The 21,041-nt window shown below is 43.3% G+C and overlaps 1 protein-coding gene across 1 annotated transcript; it reads right to left on the bottom strand.

Moving 5' to 3' along the window:
* Window positions 1-24: 24 nt before the first annotated feature.
* Window positions 25-19,717, bottom strand: rundc3b (RUN domain containing 3b). The gene is made up of 11 exons (XM_026184070.1): window positions 19,460-19,717; window positions 14,187-14,302; window positions 12,265-12,398; window positions 11,826-11,911; window positions 11,620-11,709; window positions 7,414-7,494; window positions 5,899-6,073; window positions 5,496-5,653; window positions 3,934-4,080; window positions 1,230-1,351; window positions 25-1,143 (listed from the first exon to the last, which is right to left on the bottom strand). Exons 1-11 carry the CDS (start codon window positions 19,552-19,554, stop codon window positions 998-1,000), a joined length of 1,350 nt encoding a protein of 449 aa, XP_026039855.1. The 5' UTR covers window positions 19,555-19,717; the 3' UTR covers window positions 25-997.
* Window positions 19,718-21,041: the final 1,324 nt, after the last annotated feature.

Raw genomic sequence — 21,041 nt, 5'->3', positions numbered from 1 at the left:
AGAAACTCAAATGTCACCATCAAGTTGTCAGTGTTTCAGTGTAGTTTATTCAAATAAAGAATAACAAGGTAAATCCAGTAAAACATCTGCTGTATGTCTGTGCAAACGACCGCTGGAACGAGGTGAAGGCAAAAAGTAATGAGTTTAGTGTTGAGGTACACGGCTTAGTTACCAACAATACAAATTGTATTCATACTGAATCGCAACACAGACTTTAAACAATGATCTATCCACGGTAACCAGCCATTACAGTGAAATACTGCATTTTAATAATTAAAGGGAATAAAGCTCAACTTTAAAATAAAACCCAGAAATTTGGGGTGGTTATTACTCATAGTGATCCTTACCTGAGAACAAAACCACGTGATACACAACAGTGGCAACATAAGGCTGATGAAAAACTGAAGAAAAACACCAAACAACAAAGACTGCCTCATCCCAAACACTGATGACGTACTGAGACAAAACAGGCACATTAACCATCACAAATAGAAGAAAAGGGTGATTTATGGCACCACCAACAGAACCAAAAATATGAATACATCCCATTATCAACAGAAAATAATTCAGTGACACTCTGGTTTGTAGTCTTTCATTTTTCCCTCTCAGACCTCTGACCTACAGTCAGTATTTTCAGTATGGTATAATCTCTAGAGCCTAAGAGAGGCGCAGCCTTTTCACTGCCCCCTCTGGGCTGTAAAGTGACATAATTCAGACTAATACTTCCTAAAATAGAAATCAACAATGCTCCACAGATAAAAACAAACAAAACTAAACACTGAACATATACTGATGAAGTTCCATTTGAAGATCCTCTGTCATTTCATCGGTGTGGAACATTATTAAGACGTCATTCAGACTGATGGAGCTGGATCATGCTACACCAGATCCTCAAGTTCCACATACATAACATAAACCTCTACAAACAATTTCCAAAACGGAGAAGGTTCCTGGATTATCTGGCCCTGGCCAAAAGGCGTTTTTAACTCTTCATTCCCTATGAAGGAGTGAAACTTGGGCTGCTGACCTCTGTTGTAGGACTGGCCAAACATTCATTCGACCTCAGGCTGGCCAGAGACTTGTAGCTGGTGACTGAGGTCAGGGAGCCACACAGACCTCTTAGAGAAGGAGTTTCTTCTTTGCCTGGATGACAAGACGTACAGTAAATGTTCACACCAGCGATGGAAAGCTTCGCAGACAGCAGTGCTTGCTACCAGGTGCAGACGTACCTTGGTGAGTCCACTTTGAGCTGGCTGACCTGGCCTCCAGACTCAGCATGTTGGACGGTTCGAGAGAATTCTGGGAAATGCTCATGTCTGCAGAGAGCTGCTCCAGACTCTGGAAACTCTTCCTGCAATGAATGGACAAAGATCAATAAAGGCCACACAGTATAATTGGTGCTGATAGGACCAAAAAATTCATCAGTTGAATGAGTTTTTGATGGCAGTACTTCGAGTACTTCATGAGACAAAAGCCATTTAAATACACTGTGTTGGTAATTTAGGGCAAGACAAAAGTTTGTGTACAAACTTAAAACGTAACAACGGACTCAAATTGTGTAAAGACAATGTTCTATATACAGTCACTGACACTTTATTAGGAACAGCTGTTCCCCTGTTCATTAATAATAATAACAATAATAATAATTTCCCCTAGGGAAAGTATTCTGATACAAATACCCAAGTAGCCAATCACAAGTAAGCATCTCAGCAAATTTACCCATGGTCAAGATGACCTGTTGAAAGAGGAGAACGGCCAGACTCCTTGAAGCTGATAGGAAGGCAACCGTAGCTCAAATAACCACTTGTTAGAATCAAGGTATGCAGAAGAGCATCCATGAACACTCAGCACATCAAGCCTTGAAACACTTTGTTTCTGTTTCACTTCACTTCAGAGAACTTCAATCTATACACCTAAAAACCACAAACCAGGCAAGAAATTTGGGTGTAGTGATGGATGCAGACCTAAACTTAGAAAAACACATTAAGACAATAACAAAATCAGCTTACTATCACCTCAAGAATATTTCAAGGATAAAAGATCTGATGTCTCAACAGGACCTGGAAAAACTAGTCCATGCATTCATCTTTAGTAGGCTTGATTACTGTAACAGCATCTTTACAGGTCTACCTAAAAAAAAATCAGTCAGACAACTACAGCTCATTCAGAACTCTGCTGCTCGAGTCCTCACTAAGACCAAAAAAGTGGACCACATCAGTCCAGCTCTGAGGTCCTTACACTGGCTGCCTGTCCGTCAGAGGATAGACTTTAAAGTTCTGATGCTGGTCTATAAAGCTCTGAATGGTTTAGGACCAAAATACATCAGTGACCTCCTGGCCCAGTATGAACCTTCCAGATCCCTCATGGATATCTGGATCCTGTTTTTTATCCGTTCCCAGAGTCAGAACCAGACACGGAGAAGCTGCATTCAGCTTTTATGCTCCATATATCTGGAACAAAGTCCCAGAAAGCCTCAGATCAGCTGAAACACTCAGTTTATTTAAATCCAGGTTGAAGACTCACCTGTTCTCAGCTGCTTTTGAAAAAAAACAAAAAACAAAACACCAAATCCACACTTTTAAGCTTAAATTTCAAAACTTACATTTTAACTACTGATTTTATCTACTGTTCTGATTTTACCTACTGTTTTTTGTTTTGTTTTTTTGTGTTTTGTTTGTTTGTTTGTTTTTTAATCAATTTTAAATCATGCTTTTTATTTGTTTTTGTTCTTTAATGTCTCTGTAAAGCGCTTTGAATCACCTTGTTGTTGAATTGTGCTATATAAATAAACTTGCCTTGCCTTCTTGCTTATTTTTAAAGTTCCTCAACACGAATGATGTAAATGAGAGCAGATATAATTAACTTGTTCCTTCGTGAGGACAGAGGCTCCACCTGCTGGCTGTTCAAACTTTTTTTTCATCTGAACCCAAAAGTTTGAATAATAAATATTTACTGTTTTGGTTTGCATATCACAGGGTATTGTACTATTGGCCTTGCAGAGATTGTGGGCCATATATATCCCACTTTGATCTTAAGTTGACGAAACCAGAAAAACTTGAATATCTGTAAAGATGTTTAAATATTACAGCTGTCAGCGCAAAATTGGCAAATCCCCATTAACGAGTTAACGTAGATTAGTCCGTGTGGGGTTGACTTGGCATTAATGCGTTAATGCAGCTAAACGCAGGCATCATGACTAACACGATTAACAATTAACTCACCTGGAGCGCAGACTGTCTCAAAATCCCTGGAATGTCGCTGTCAACGCATTTCGGGCAGTTTGTCCGAAGTTTGTCCATTCTGCACTCCAGACGGGTTGACAGAGTTAAAAGTTTTAATCGCGTTAATCATGATGACTACATTAACGCGTTTAGCGTGCTGACAGCACTATGAAATATACATGTAATCCAAATGAATATAAAAAAAGTGCAATTTTAACTTCTTTTTCTGTTTTCTACATGATAAAGAAATTCTGCTGTAGTAAATGAAAGAAATCTGTCAATATTAATAGATAAACATTTAAGTTAAGTTACAGAAAAGTTTCTAGTAGCTTTTTTTTTTTTAAGTGGACCCATTGTAAAAATTAAATTAAAAAAAGCTGAATTTTTTATAATTGATAGTACAAGAAGAGGACCTTTTCTGTCATTTAGTTATTTTTCTTTTACTTAATTACTTTGTTTATGTATGAATGGCAATAGGGGAGGTTTTTCTTGTAGGTAAAAGCTGTAAGAAAACTAAAAAATATATGTCCTCCTTCACGTTTTCCAAAGCCATCCAGTGAGCCTTGGAGGAGCCTTTGCCGGGCAAATTCTGGCCCCTGGGCCTTATGTTTGACCATGAAAATAAAAGCAAATGTAGAAAACACTTCAAAATAACCGTCCAAATAAATGCTTGTAGGCTGAAGATTTTCTTTTACAAGGACTTTGTACATACTCCTCCCACTGTCCTGTAGTCTTCCTGTACAGCAGTGTATCCAAGGCAACAGCATTGGCATCCATGGCATCGGGAGATGGCCACTGATTGGTCAGATGAGCTGTTAACTCTTGTCTAGATCGCAAGTCGTTGTTTTTAAGCACTGTCCTGAAAACACGAGACAAAGTAAGTAATATTTATTCTAATGTCACAATCATCTTTTTAAAAAAAAATTAATGTCTAAATAATTGAAATACTTTTTAAATCAATCTTGTGATACCTTTAACACCAACACTAAAAAGAACTGTAAATTAATCTTGCAGGAAACTGTACAATTTACAATCTTCACCACATCAGCCTAACATGTCAGCCTGCTTATATGTAATAATACGGTGCTGCTATCCTTTCATTTCAAGAGGAACATAAACAAACAATAGTAAAGGAAATTAAGCTCATCAATCAGTTGCCAGGATGTGGTGCGAGTGGAAAAGTCATTTTCTGGGGGCATCTGCAATCCCACAGGAAACGTTTTGACATATTCAGGCCTGGGCCACAGTACCGGCACACTGTCTCTACTAAAACCAGTTTCTTTGACAATGAAAGAAGAATGTTAGAGACTAATCTTTATGGGTGTTTTTTCTTCCAGATACAGTACTGTGTAGTGCGTCCTTAAAAAATTACATGAAAATAGACAAATGGAGGACAACAGAAGAAGAATCAGGATTTTTTTAAACTAGAGAAGGAGCACTGGGAACAGCTACACAATAGCTTCCAGCAGGACACTGATGTGAATGTCTCTGACCAAACAAACAGAAACAGACTTCATGGGTGTCCACTAGGGGCCCACAATGTCCTCTAGAAGGCCCCATGTTCACTGCCCAGCATTTAGAGCCCAATTTGCTGTCACAGATAAGAGCAGGTTGCCCCTGAGCACCAGTGACAGACATGAAAGGTTCTGGAGAAGCCGTGGAGAACATTATGGTGCCTGTAACATATTTCAGCATTGACCAGTTTGGTGGTGGGTCAGTTATGGTGTGGAGAGACATATCCATGGGTGGATGAACAGACCTCTACAGGCTAGGCAACAACACCCTAAATACCATAAGGTATCTTGAGGAAATCCTTGAACCCATTTTCAGACCCTTCGCTGATGCAGGGGGTCTTGGGTTCCTCCTGGTGCATGACATTTCCCGGCATCATGTGGCGAGAGAATGTAGGCTGGAGTGAAAGACCCAAAGACCATGACGCTTCTCTGCTCACGCCTATTGAGCTCCACGCAATTTTGTAATTAAACTGTCATTTCTGTTTTTTCTCATTAGTTCAGCTAATCTTTCCACATACCGACAGGCTACTGCCAGAGTGCCCCCACATGGCACTCGGTTGGGAATCACTGTCTCAGAATATTAATGGAAAGCTGATGCCGTTTGACTGAAGCAGCGCTGACTGCAATAGATTCAGCAACAAACAAACCACCTGCAACCTTCAGGCTACTTGCTGTGTCTTGAATGTCAAACTCACAGTTGGAGCAACTGTAAACCTTTCCACCCAACACCAACAAAAAACACACACCAGAATGGACTCACAATTGGTCCTGTAGTTCCAATATGATATACTCAAGCTGTTCTTTCTCCAGTGTGTGGGAGAGGTGTGTGTCTGCCAGGCTCTGCTGAAGGGCTTTGCTTTGGGACACAGCCTCCGACAGCTGGGCTTCTCGTAGACGGACAAGTTCTTCCAGGTAGCCCTGAGGCAAACAAATACACATCTGGTTTATTAACTTCAGCACATGCATCTGAATGGCCTGCTTTTCACTACAAACAAGAACCCTGAATCAGGAACAACCACAGCAAGGAGCCACAATGAAGATATAACATAAAGCTGAATATTTGTTTGTGTGAGAAAACAAAAACAAATGTCACACTGGCATTTACTGCCTTCCTGCCCCGTCATCGTAAATTAACACTAATATGAAACTCCCACTGATGCTACCTTTTGTTCCAGTGCCATGCGATACTTCTGCTCGAAGCGTTTGCACTTGCTGACCAGGTTGCTCTGCTCAGTAAAGATGGAGGCAGCCGTGGCTGTTTTGTCAGGTGTGCTGCTCTCACTGCCGCTGCTCCCCAGAGTCCTCATCTCCTCCTCATCACTGCTGATGCTGTCTGCGCTGCACAGGACAAAAGTGCGTACCCGATTAGTACACAGCTCGCATACAGTACCGTGCAAAAGTCTTGAGACACCTCTCATTTCTTCAGATTTTGTTATAAAAATGGGAAATGCATGCTGCAATTTATTGAAATGTACCACACCTGCTTTGCATAATTTCATCATTTACTGTCATATTCACACTAACCTTTATTTTCAGGTAGTAACAGGTCACGTCACTGTCAAGAATGTAATATGTTATAAATTCCTGCAAAAGCAATACAATCTAAAGCCTAATGACAAGTGAGTTTAGCAAGATTTGTCGATACTGGTGAGTAAATTGTGGTAAGACCACTTCCCTCATTATTCACCCTGCACACAAACCGTCTGTGCATTTAAACTGTTCAGGACTTCATGATACAATACAGGAAAATGTGGTACATTACTGCCGCTGCACTGTTTAGGGTTTCTCCACTAAAAAGCTTCAAGCCTTCACACCTCCTGCTTGTTGAGACGTGCTATGGTTGTGATATTCCCAGGAGCACGAATCCATCACTTCCTGTGCCCACTAGAGGGTGTTGGAAAACACTAATTATGAGAACACTGCTGTATACTGTGTTGAATCCACAATGAAAATATCATGTATACCAGAGGTTTTTTTACACGATGCTGTTACCACTCGGTGGAGCGGTGAGGGTGACTCTGTACTAGCACACAGATGTCTCCAGGCCTAAACTCTCAGCAAGCATGACTTCAATCTAAACTAAAAACCTTCACATTTCAGCACAACTCAAGATCATTAGATTAAATTGACCAGTTGATCAGATTAAATCTCTGACAGTTGTTAAAGTATAACTGGCAAAAAAGGCACCAAAACTGAATCTTGAAACTAAAATGATTGACAATGGCATGACTTCAAGGCAGCAGAAGCTTTTTGGAGCTATACATCCAAAGGTAAAGCCACTAGACAAAGACTCTTGGGCCTTATGTTCAACACCACTGATCTAATTCAATCTCTAGGAAGGGTTTATTCAAGTGTGACACTAAGAAACTGCAAGAATTGTGCATAAATCACAACTTCCTGTCTGCTTATGGTAAAAATGTTTGTACATCTTAGGACAATACAGGATACAAAGTTTCATAAATACAGGTGAAATGCAGCACCGGGGCTACTTTGCATGGGGAGGTGAAGCGCCACTTAAACACTTTCAACAAATATCTTTTTTTACCACAAAGGATACACGTGCCACGTTTCACGAAGTTTCGAGCCTTTTGAGCTCAACACCATCAGTGCTCAGACACTAATAAAATACACACTACACCAGAGACGGACCGTGTGATGTGAATTATTTGATCTCATACCTCTGAGTGAACTTCAAGTAAGGCGTGTAGTCAATCACAGCAGGGCAGCTGCCATCCAGACCCTCACCTTTCAGACAGAAGCTTGAGACAGAACAAGATGAAACATTAAAGCTGGGTCTGTCTGTGACCGTTTGAAATGCAGCACATTCATTTAGATGGCATGTTAGTCAGAGCTTCAGTGTCCACCCTCATCCTGTCCTTCTTCTGACGTCTCTCAGCTTCCTGAGGATGAAGTGTTTCACAGCTCAACTTCTTTGCATCTGTCACCTGAACTGCACTCTTCAATCAGCAGGCCCTTCATCAGGAGCAGATAACAGTTTATTCTCCAAAGCAGCTCTAATTTTATCAGAAATAATGAAGCTGAATTTAAAACGTTTGGCTTATGTGACTAATTTTCCATATAATGGTTTAATTTTGTTATAATTTTAAAAGAAAAACATAAATAATTTTTCAGAAGAAGCACTGCAAACACAAAAACATTCACAGCATGCGGTATCATGTCACCGCAGTATTATTTACTCTAAAGTTTTGAGAGTAAATAATGAAACTCTTTCAGTTACGGTACTGTGCAAAACTCTTGAGCCACCCATATTTCTTTATATTTTTTGCTTCAAAACAAAACAGACTTTCTTGTTATTTTTAAAGTCGTCTTGAGCAGTAGTTTTTCAGGCTTTCAGAAGGTCTATTCATGAGTGGTGGCTCAAAACTTTTGCACAGAACTGTACTTCTGCTTGATCCCTCTTGGCGTATGTAGGACAGTAGCTCAGAACGCCAGTGATGTTGTTGGTCTGTTGTCTTATACTCCATCACAAATGGCAGGTCAGCAAACACTCATATACAGGACAAATGAATCTAGTTCAGAACCAAATGAAACTGCTCGGAAATATTATGACTACATGGTCAGCAGTAACAATGGCCACAAAAAGCAGGAAAATATGTATATGTATACAGCATTAACCAGGTTACTGATCTTAACATAACAGGGCCACTCATCCATGAAAGTGACCAATAAGATGATGATCTTTACCACCTAACAGGATGCAAGTGGTACGCAACATGCGTGGCAAATCCAACTAGCCCTCGAGCACAGTCTGGCTGAAGACCCTTTAGGTCAGGGGTGTCAAACTCCAGTCCTCGAGGGCCGGTGTCCTGAAACTTTTAAATGTGTCCCCATTCAATAGAACTTGACCGCATGCTGAGGTAGCAACCCCCAACCATACTCAAGCAAATTTAAGTAAATGTAAATGTTTGAACATAAGAGTGTCCATAAGTGCACGTGGCACCAGGATGCTCTAGGCCGTAGGTCGATGATCGATTTTGTAATCGTATCAGCAGACCTGCGACCATATGTTCTGGACACTCGGGTAAAGAGAGGGGCTGAGCTGTCAACTGATCACCACCTGGTGGTGAGTTGGATCAGGTGGCGGGAGAAGACGCTGGACAGACCTGGTGCACCTAAACGCGTAGTGAGGGTGTGCTGGGAACGTCTAGCAGAGGCCCCAGTCCGCGAGATCTTCAACGCACACCTCCGGCAGAGCTTCAACAGCATTCCGAGGGAGACTGGGGACATTGAGTCCGAATGGACCATGTTCAGCGTCTCCATTGCCGAAGCTGCTGCATTGAGCTGCGGCCGCAAGGTGGTTGGTGCCTGCCGTGGTGGTAATCCCCGAACCAAATGGTGGACACCAGAGGTGAAGGGAGCCACCAGGCTGAAGAAGGAGTCCTATCGGGCTTGGTTAGCCTGTGGGACTCCGGAGGCAGCCAACAGGTATCGACAGGCCAAGCGGAATGCGGCTCGGGCAGTGGCTGAAGCAAAAACTCGGGTGTGGGAGGAGTTCAGAGAGGCCATGGAAAAAGACTTTCGGGCTGCCTCGAAGAGATTCTGGCAAACCGTCAGACGTCTCAGGAGGGGAAAGCGGTGCTCTACCTGCACTGTGTATAGTGCTGGCGGAGCGCTGCTGACGTCGACTGAGAAAATTGTCAGGCGGTGGAAGGAATACTTCGAGGACCTCCTTAATCCCACTGACACGTCTTCCGAGGAGGAAGCAGAGTCTGGGGATGAGGGGAATGACCCGCCAATTTCCGGGGGCGAGGTCACTGAGGCAGTTAAACAACTCCTTGGTGGCAGAGCCCCTGGTGTTGATGAGGTCCGCCCCGAGTTCCTGAAGGCTCTGGACGTTGTAGGGCTGTCCTGGTTGACACGCCTCTGCAATGTTGCGTGGAGATCAGGGGCAGTACCTGTGGACTGGCAGACCGGGGTGGTGGTCCCCATCTTCAAGAAAGGGGACCGGAGGGTGTGTTCCAACTACAGGGGGATCACACTCCTCAGCCTCCCTGGGAAAGTCTATGCCAGGGTGCTGGAAAGGAGAGTTCGTCCGTTAGTCGAACCTCGGATACAGGAGGAACAATGCGGTTTTCGTCCTGGTCGCGGAACACTGGACCAGCTCTTTATCCTCTCCAGGATACTTGAGGGTGCATGGGAGTTTGCCCAACCAGTCTACATGTGTTTTGTGGACTTGGAGAAGGCATTCGACCGTGTCCCTCGGGGTGTCCTGTGGGAGGTGTTGCGGGAATATGGGGTGTCTGGCCCATTGCTACGGGCCATTCGATCCCTATACAACCGTTGCAAGAGCTTGGTTCGCATTGCCGGCAATAAGTCGGACTCGTTCCCGGTGGGTGATGGGCTCCGCCAGGGCTGCCCTTTGTCTCCGGTTCTGTTCATAATTTTTATGGACAGGATTTCTAGGCGCAGCCAAGTGGTGGAGGGCTTTCACTTTGGTGGCCTCAGAATCTCATCTCTGATTTTTGCAGATGATGTGGTTCTGTTGGCTTCATCGGGTGAGGGCCTCCAGCTCGCACTGGAGCGGTTCGCAGCCGAGTGTGAAGCAGCGGGAATGAGGATCAGCACCTCCAAATCTGAGGCCATGGTTCTCAGCCGGAAAAGGGTGGAGTGCCCACTCCGGGTCGGGGATGAGTTCCTGCCCCAACTGGAGGAGTTCAAGTATCTCGGGGTCTTGTTCGCGAGTGATGGGAGAAGGGAGCCGGAGATCGACAGACGGATCGGGGCTGCAGCTGCAGTAATGCGGACGCTGCACCGGTCCGTCGTGGTGAAGAGGGAGCTGAGTGTAAAAGCGAAGCTCTCAATTTACCGGTCGATCTACGTCCCTACCCTCACCTATGGCCACGAGCTGTGGGTAGTGACCGAAAGAACGAGATCGCAGATACAAGCGGCAGAAATGAGCTTCCTCCGAAGGGTGGCTGGCCTCTCCCTTAGAGATAGGGTGAGAAGTTTGGCCATCCGGGAGGGGCTCAGAGTAGAGCAGCTGCTGCTCCACATCGAAAGGAGCCAGCTGAGGTGGTTCGGGCATCTGACATGGATGCCCCCTGGGCGCCTCCTGGGTGAGGTGTTCCAGGCATGTCCCACTGGGAGGAGGCCCCGGGGCAGACCCAGGACACGCTGGAGAGATTATATCTCTCGGCTGGCCTGGGAACGCCTTGGTATTCCCCCGGATAAGCTGGAGGAGGTGGCTGGGGAGAGGGAGGTCTGGGCCTCTTTGCTTAGGCTGCTGCCCCCGCGACCCGGCCCCGGACAAAGCGGATGAAAATGGATGGATGGATGGTAAATGTTTGGAAAAATGAACTTCCATAGAGTCTTGCTAATGACCTACTAATTTTATTCAGGTGTGTTGCAGCAGGGACACATGGAAAAGTTTCAGGACATCGGCCCTCGAGGACTGGAGTTTGAGACCCGTTCTTTAGGTGATCACTGTGTATGAGTTTGATTAAATTAAGACGAATACCGTAGGAGGAATAGCGATTTATGTGAACTGTGGACAGACGGACAACAAAGACTTGACCATGGCGTAACTTCACTGGTCCTTTGGTCGGATGACTCGTTAAATATATGAAAATGTGTTTTCTAATTGAAAATAGAAACACGAAGCCTTCGATCTGACCACAGCTGTAGCTGCAGGTGGCCACCAACATTTCCAATACTTTAACATTCCCACACTCACTGGTAAAATGTTTCATACATTTATAGATATAATTTAGGATGATCCTATTTTTCAAAATGCAAAAATAAATAAACTAATAAAAACCCTTCAGGATATGTGTCAAACTGCAACAAATCCACTGTGCTGATTATTTTAGTAGTTTTGAGTTTTCTGGCAACATGTTTCTTTTTCAGAACATCTGGACGAGTACCTGAAGTCGATGGTGTTGAGTCCGATGAGCGTGTCGGCTAACAGCCCAGCTTCCTCTCCCAGCATGATCGCTCCGTCCTCATAAAACCTCCTGCGGCCAACACACATCAGTAAGTCTCACTGTGTACACGAACGTGGAGTAGTGAGCAAAGACTGAGGGCGTAGGTTATAGCTTTCATTAACACAATTATAACTGTTTGTTTAGACCTGCTGGCTCTGAAGTCCCGCAGTGCAAATGTGATGTACTCTGAAAGTCTTTTCTCCATCAGGACGACTCTGATCCACGCCCTGCCCTGCAGAGACAAACAGGTGACATGCAGCTGTTAGTGGAAGCTTCTGATATTTGAATTAAAAAACCAGCTACACGTCTAAATGTGCCTGTAAAATACGTGGCCGTTAACCATGCGGCTGTTTGCTCTCCATCACAAGTTTGCCCTTTGTTCTTTTCCCAAGAGGACAATGGAAAGCAGAGCAAATGATGACGCACTGATTCTGCACTGTGTGCTGCAGGGTCTGGATACTTTGACTTTGCCTTCTATCCTGCAGTTTTCCTAAATCAAATATGTTGTTCAATAAAAATGATCATTTTCTGAAAAATAGAGCTTCAGAATAATCAAATCAGATCAATAGTCAGTTTTATAATTACCTTTGCTCTAGATGATCGCACATTTTCCATGCTCTCAATGCTTCGGATGCAGTTATGAGGTACTTTACTGCAGGCAGCTTTTATGTAATCCCAGAAACTCCGAGGAGTCTCGTAGCCGAACCAAGACATCTGACCTGAGAGGAAAAAAAGAAAAGAAAAAGAAAGAAACAAGCATTTGTATGAGCATGCATGTGCATTCATACTGAATGATCACCACAGTCAAAAGGGTATAGTAATGAAGAAGGCCCAGAGCGCATCTTCCCCGGCCAAAGATGAGACCCCATCATCGAAAAGAAGTCGCACAGTAGACACAACGTCGCCTGCCAGCAAAGACTTTACCGACATGCTGGAGTCAATCGATAAGCGGTTGTCCAGCTTCGATGCGAGGCTGTCCCTGGTGGAGATTTGACACCGTGAATTTAAATCCCTGAGATTATCCCTGAGTTCACCCAGCAGCAGGTGGAAATGCTCGCTGCTGAAAACGGCACGCTACGGGACTCGGTCAAGTCTCTTACCGAAAATGTGGCCCAGCTTAACATAGAAAAAAAAAAGAAAAAAAAAAAAGAGACTTATTGATCTACAAGCCCGTAGCATGAGAGATAACCTTGTGTTTTCTAGTATCCCAGAATCTGCTGGAGAGGACGCGGAAGCAACGGTGAAAAGCTTCATTAAAACCCACCTGAATCTGCTGGAGGACACTGTGAAGAACATCACCTTCGAAAGTGTCCATCATATCCGGGCTAAGAGGTCGGGGCCGGGAGACCACGCCCTATTGTGGCCAAATTCTGCCATTTCAAGCAGAGAGAGCAGGTGAAGAGTCACAGCAGGGAGCTGAAAGGACTTCAGCGTAAACGACCTAGGTTTGTTGGTATGCTGAAGTCCGAGGCGGACCGGAGGGACCGGCTCCATGTGGACGGACAGATCCCGGCACCACTCTGTGGCTGTATTAACTTCACTCCAGATAAGAGCCTGCTGCATTTTCTTTTCCTTTCTCCCTCTCTTGCACAACTAATCTGTTTCAGTTATTAATATCAATTTGCTAATTCAATGTGATGTCACAGCAGATAAAACGCCATAATTCTCCGTTAATGCGTTAATTAAAATGTTTTCTTTTTTCTTCTCTTTCTTTCTTTTTCATCCCTCCCACCCACCCTTTTCCTTGGTGTTCTTCCTTCTCCTTTCTTTCACTGCATCGATCACCTGTTTCCCTGCATAGTCACAAACAACACTCTATTTCACTCATTCACACAGCAAAAACACACACACACGCGCGCTCTACGGCAGCACATCCACAACAGCCTCACAGCGCACACAGACATATAGGACACATATTAGTGAATATGCACACTCATAGACAAACTTACGGAGCATCTCGCCACACACTTTTCTTCTTTCTATTTACAAACCAGTGACGTATTTCCGTTTTCCTCACCCTCATCCATGAATCTTCTCTGAGGTTCTCCTCTTTTCCTCCTGCCTGGCAGCTCCATCTTCAACTTTGTACCCACTATCCCCCCACTGCACGAGTCCAAACCATCTCAGCCTGGCCTCTCTCACTCTCTCCACCTGAACTCTCTGATATCTTCATCTCTAATCCTCCAGCTTGGCCTCCTGTCTTTTTTGTTAGGGCATCACAGTAGGTCTCATGTGACATCCTGATATGATGCACGTCTTGGAGACGGCACCACTAACAAAAAGCAGCCCAAATACTGTTGATATTTGATACTCACCTGGTAAATTAAAACTGAGTTGCTCACATCTAAACAAACCTGAATGTATATTTGCAGATTGAAGCACACAAGAGGTTGAGGTATCCTCCGCTGCACATCATATATCTCTCCCATCAGCTCATCAAATAAAGGCAAAATTACATTTAATTGTGCTAATGTGTGCAGGCTTTTACAGCTGCGCCGCTCTGTTACCTTTGAGTCGATGGCTGAGGATGTGCTCCAGGATGGAAACAAAGTTAACGAACTCTGGAGATGAGTCATCTATGGTCTCGAAACAGGAGTGGTCCAGCAGAGTCTTCACTGAAAACCTGAACATAAAAAGCAGATACACGGGTATCAAAATCAATCACTGGGTCTGTGTTTTAAAGGGACACTGCACAAATATTGCCTGTATAAACAGACTCAGCTCCAGAAGGAGAGCTACGTGACTGTAAATATAGAGGAAAGGCTTGCATTGAAAAGTCCAGGAAGAGTCTTTGAAGGTAAAGTTCACTTACCAGATGGGGGAGAACGATAGCTGCTTTATGTCTCACTTGTTTTATGAAGCTTAAACAACTAAGTGCTTAAAGTTAGGATGTGTCAGTCTCTGCTTTTTACCACTGAGGTTTACACGTGAGACATGAATTCCCACTTTTCCACACCGACATCCAAACAGCCACAGTGGCAAAACACTTTTCTTGTTGCCATCTGACGCGAGCCGAACGCCCTCCAAGACGAGGATAAATGCCGACAGACGAGGCGTCTGCAACGATCTAGTCCAGAGCTCGGGACTTGTTAACACAGTATCTCAAAAGCCCACGAGAACAAACAAATCGTAATTAACCACCACACATTAACCGCCACACTTAACATTTGACAATTACAAGGCAGAGAAAATAAACACATGGCCTCAGTACGTGTAATGAGGCCTTTGATTAATCTCCTCTGATGAAACCATCCATGATGTGCAGCCCACTATGACAGTCTACCGACTCTGCCTAATTTCATTGCAACTGATTATGCAGGAAGGAAAGTTAATAGAGAAAGACGCGATGTGTCACTGTGTGTGCGCTTTATGAAACTGGCCGGTGTGTGTGTGTAATCTAACTTCATATCGCACCCTGCCTCTCTTTCTCCCTGCCGTTGCTTAGCAGCAGGGTGATCACCAAGTGTGAAAGCGGGTTAAAAACTGACGGATTTCCAGCAGTAAAAGCCTTAAATTAATCACACATCACATACATACAGACACCATGGGGGGAAAAAAATAAATCAACAGCCCAGCTCACGAAAGGCCAGACACGATTTCCTCTCTGTGCAGCGCTTATCCTGTCAGGTGTAACTGCCACCTGAAAAAACGTTTAATGTAGACTTCCAGTCAGCGTGACAACAGCAGAAAATCACACACACACACACACACACACACACACACACACACACACACACACACACAGAGGTGTTTAAACTTTAACTGACGTGTCGCTGAAGTCAGTCACACGGTATTGATGCTAAACTAGATGAAGTCGCGAGACTCTTGTTTCTAGGCGACTCACAACAATAACCCATGTCGACTGTATTTTGTTGCCAATCTTTGTGACTTAGAAAAGTTTCTCATGATGTGACAGCTCATTAATTATCACTTCTTCTGTAATGATCAGAAAGTGCACATTTTAACTGGTGCCATGAGACTGACTTTGATGACGAGTCAAATCGCTGCTGTTAAACGTGAACATCTGAGTACACTCCGTGATTCGCTAACTTTGTGCAATAACTTTTATCAGCAATAACTTAATAATCACTTTCGAAATGATGTTGTCCGTGTCTCACAGAAGATTTTTGGCCCAGGCTTCCTTACTACGTTGCTTTGCTTCACTGAGGTTTTCATTTATGCACAGCTCTCTTAAGGTCCCACCACAGCATTTCAGTCACGTTGAAATCTGAACTTGGGTCATTTCAGCACCTTGATTCTTTTCTTTTTCAGCCATTCTGTTGCAGATTTGCTGCTGTGATTAGGATCACAGGAGCCAGTTTTGACTTAAACTGTTGGACGGATGGCCTGACATTTGACTAGAGAATACTTTGGTATGGAGAGGAGTTTGTGGTCATGTCAAAGACTGCAAGGAGCTCAGGTACTGTGGCTGCAAAACAAGCCCAAACCATCACCCCTTTACCACTGTGCTCACAGTTGTTATGACGCGAAAAAAAAAAAAAAAATCCACTCCACAGGACATTTTATCCAGAAGTCTTGTGGGTTGCTGGCTTTTCTAAACAAGCTATACTTGCTCAATCTTTTTCTAATTGCATTGTCGTGAAGTTAACAAGCTTACAGTAGAGTCAGAGAATTAACTGGGACATTGACTCCTGGGACGATTGAGTTTTGAGTTATTGCACTAACACAACTAAATGCTCCAGACCAGCAAACTGCCAGAACATCTGCTTTCACAGAGATCCTCACACTTCCTAATTATCAGCTAATCAAGTAAATTTGATTATCAGCACCTGGCTGTTACTTACCCTCTTAATTCATAGCGGTGTACTTAATATTTCACATGACTGTAAATCAAGCGTTCATCTTCATTCAGGAAACCGCGTGGTCAGATACATGACTTCTTAGAAAGCACAGCTTCATCTCTTTTTGCTGAGCTTTCTGATTCTGATTCTCTACAGTATGCAACAGTATGCAAACACCGGCATCTTGTTTGTTCACCATTTTAACAGCGTTTCCAGGCCCCTAGAACGCAAACCTGCTTGTTTGCCACTCTTTTACGATGACTCTGTGCACATGTGTTTAAAGCAAAAAATTATAAAGATATCAACCATGCACAGTCTCTGGCAAGCCCACAGTGCATCCACACACATCATTTGGGAACAGGGATCATTTTAATTTTTTCCCCCATTTCTGTTTTAAGCTGGCAGCACAGTGATTAGTACTAGCACCTCAGAGCAGGACCCTCTTGCTCTGAGGTGCTAGTACTTTAAACCCACCGACTGGTGGGAGTTTGCATTTTCTCCCCAATGCGTCTCTCTGGCTTCATCTCCCAGTCCAAAGACATGCAGAAAAGATTCATTCAATTCAACTTTATTTCACCAAATCACAACAACAGACACCTCAAAGTGCTTATAATGTAATGTGGAGACGCTCCAACAATAGAGAGTAACCCCAACAATCAAATGACCCCTTTTGAGTAAGCACTTGGCAACAGTGGGAAGGAAAGTCTTGATGCATGCTCAATCATCAAGGTAAGTAAATCCCAAAAGGTTGATTCTGTTCATCTGGACGCAGCGTTTTTTAGTGGGACAAACGTTTGGTCACTCATCCAAGTGACTTCTTCCGTCTCAGCTGACTGCGGGTTTCCCCAACCTTATAAACAGGACATTTGCACAATGACTGAAACCAGCATCACCAAAGGAACAATGGGCTGGGAGGTCAGTTCGTTGATCATTAATATGCAAATTGTCATGACCGTTGATCAACAACCACTGATCGAAAGACCACTGATCATTAATCAATGGTCTTTCCCCATCCCGTTTATAAGGTTGGGGAAAGAGTTCTTCAGTCTCTTGGATGAGTGACGAAACGTTTCTCCCACTGAAAACGCTACGCCCAGATCAATGGAATCAACCTTTTAGGAGTGGGAAGGAAAAACTCCCTTTTAACAGGAAGAAACCTCCAGCAGAAGCAGACTCAGGGAGGGATGGTGAGGTAGGAATGTTTATCTGTGTCTATGTGTTAGCCCTGCGACAGACTGCCAACCCGTCCAGGGTGAAGACCCCCTCTCACCCTATAACAACTGGCATATGCTTAACCCACCGATGACCCTGACTTGGATAAGCATGAGAAAATGGATGGATGGATTCTGCTGTAAGTACTTACAACGATGAGTCTGTGTTTTAACTATACTGGTAAGTGTGACAGGTAAAACTCGAGTGACAGCATAAACAAATATAAAGCTGGCTTTTACGGTCTCAGGGCAAACACTGAAGCCAGCAGGCTGTCGGTGATCTCTGTTTACTTCCCTTTATTTGCTGTGACCCTCACCGTTTACTCATCTACTGCAGCGGGAGAAAAAAAAAGAGAGACTGCTGAGTAATTTGTTATCATGTTGAAGACAGCAGAGCATCTAAAACAGAGAGATTTCACTGATTTATATGTACATGCATGGTATTTTTACATTACTACATTTACAGGGTTTATATAGATATATTTATCTAAATCTATATAATTTTAAGAGTACAGTTCATTAGTCTGCCATCTTCCTTTCATGATTCGATTGTTTTGTCAGAAAAATGGAAAAAGCAACAACAAGCCCAATTTGACATTCAAATTGCTCATTTTCTGCTAAACAGCAGTCACTATAAAGCCAAATCCCTGTATCGTTTCTACTTAAAAACCCACGATTAATCCATTATTGGCATCTTTTGTTCAGGATTTCTCTGTTTTCTCTCTCTTTGTGCCAATCAGTGAGATAAAGGCTGTTGCGGAGGCAGGAAGACCTGGGAAAGTATGAGCACCTGTGTCCAATTACCTTCCTTTCAAGTGACCAATATCAGAAGGCCTCCTGAAGATTCAAAACACTGTTAGTCATTTTATAACTGGATTTGTTCGCCAGCTCTCAAAACAAGGCTGAGCTGATAGCATTTTTATCAGTTTGTTTTCGGAGTCGTTACGCTCCCTTGGTGCCAAAATACAGACACCTCCACATTTTCTCTTCCCTCTGCCTCAAAAACACCACAGGGACTATCAGTCGGTAACTGACATCTGCCAGCAAAACCAAAAAAGCACCACAAATCAATACATGTAGCAGGGTGTTTTTCACTGCAGCTGGAAGAAACGGGAGGAGAACCTGACCGGTGACATGTGTGCACACCTCGGCATCGATATCCCCCCCCTCAACATCTAATTGCTTATAAATGTTTTGAGGGAATCGGTTTTATGTGTAGGAGTTTTAACTGTTTTGAAAATGCTGCTAAATAAAATATATGGGAAGGTTCATTTGTGTGTATAGGGGGTAACAAAAATCCAAAGAAAACTCAAGTTTGTGTCAAAAAAAATGTATTGGGGGGGGGGGGGGGGGGGGGGTATTTCTAGATTTCTGGCTTTAACTCTCCACTGGTGTGAGCTGAAATGTGGTGGCATGAATCTTTAAGGAAGGGTTGTAAAGCTGGGGTGGGTGGGCGAATGAGGAAAAATTTAATTATCCTACTGTGCAAAATAAGCATCATCATCTCAGATCTGAGATCATCTCTGGTTTTAAACCCACCCAGCAGACAATCAGTGACTTTCCCTCCCCTCAGCTCTGTATGCACATTAGCTCATAGTTTAACTGAAGGATGGAGCAGGGCTGTAATCCTGCAACCTTAAAAGCCAACCTTTAATAAATGCATGCACCTGACTCTGAAATTAAATTATCTGCCGTCATGAATTCAGCTGCAGACTCTGTTTCGTCCTCCCTGTCGTTAAAGCACTGAAGAGCATGAGGAGTCCCCACCTGCACACGGTCAGCAGGTTTTTCCTCTCCACCACGGCACTCCTGCCTGCAACGCGCTTGCGGACGGGATGGAGACCCACGCCGAGCGACGCCATCCCCGGGCTTGAGTCTGTGGCTGGTCCCCGTGAGCTGTCCACGGCTCCGGTGCGCCAGGGAACGACCAGCTGTCTACGTCCGTCTGTCTGTGAGGGGTACAGAGGATGCTCCACTGAAGGAGGGGCCCGAAAACTGTGATAAGTCACGCTAGGATCTTCCTGTTGGAACTTTCAAAATAAGAGCTTGTGCAACCGACTAGAAAATCACAAATATTTAACACAGTTCTCTATTTATACTTATTTATATTATATTATATTATATTATATTATATTATATTATATTATATTATATTAAGTACTGCGCAAAAATCTCAAGCCACCCTATAAAAAACTATTTTATAGTTGTCAAACTGTGTTATCGTTAAAAAAAATTTAATGGATTAAACTAAAGAAATGTAAATAAACGAGTTTTTGTGACAGGCTGCTAGTAACAGTGCCTAAAGATACGATTTATAATTGATTATTTTCTAAGCTGTTACCTGTAAACACAACACTGGTTCATCCCTTGAGTTACATGTCTTTGTAATTCTTGTGTTATTCATTGGTCAATGTGAAGTGCTTTAAGAAACAAAAACCAATCCAGTGAAAACGGTCAGCTTCCATGTGTTCTTCTTCTTTCTTCTTCTCGGTTTAGATACAAAGGATGGACCGAGACAGAGTGGGGGGGAAAATAGCTGAAAAACCCTGAAATAACTTCAGGAAGCCTATTAGTCAAGCCCACCTTAAAATTACAAGAAGCTCTGACTCCTCCTTTATTATTAAATATAATAAAGGAAATGTGTTATTATAATTAAGACAGAGCTATAAATTATTATGTGGAAAAGATATAAACCCTAAAGTATAACCAAATAATAAAAAAAAAAATATTTTTCATCTCTGGTCATACTGGCTGCACATAAATAAAAGAGTTGTTTGTTTGTTATAATAAAGATTTCCTTTCAAAATCCCATCGCCTGACCTCTGTGTGATGAGTTTCTGTGTAACATCCGACCAGATGATAGACTGAGCTTTTGTGTGAGTAACAGGGATTTCATACCATAATCCTGAACGGTATTACTACAGTGTTTTTATATTTAACATCTTAAAACTCACATGTGCTTCTGTTCATGTTTCCTGCTGTCTCTTATAATGATCTCTTTCACTTGCATCGAAGGGGGGAGGGCGCCCTCTAGTGGTTTTGAATGAAAACAGCAGACTCTTCCTTTTCACCAAAATCCCATCCATGCGCTCTTCTTCGTTTTTCTCCACTTTTTCGTTTTATTCCACTTTCTAAATAGTAGAGTTGAAGAAATGAGTTGTAAAAAGGGTAAATAAAGACCACAGATGCATGATGGGTTAGTCCTTTGGGTCTGGACCTCTCACACTGGACCTCTCAAGACCTGCTTACAATGACACTCTCCATACCAAGGGTTTTTGGATGCGCTTTGTTTAAGGGGGTTTTAGCATTCGCACTTCACAGAGAAACATTTTACATTTCACTTACAACA

The sequence above is a fragment of the Astatotilapia calliptera genome, chromosome 11 (genome assembly GCF_900246225.1).
Source record: "Astatotilapia calliptera chromosome 11, fAstCal1.2, whole genome shotgun sequence".
Taxonomy (NCBI): domain Eukaryota; kingdom Metazoa; phylum Chordata; class Actinopteri; order Cichliformes; family Cichlidae; genus Astatotilapia; species Astatotilapia calliptera.
Note: the sequence above shows the minus strand (reverse complement) of the source record. Positions and strands in the feature narration are given on the sequence as shown.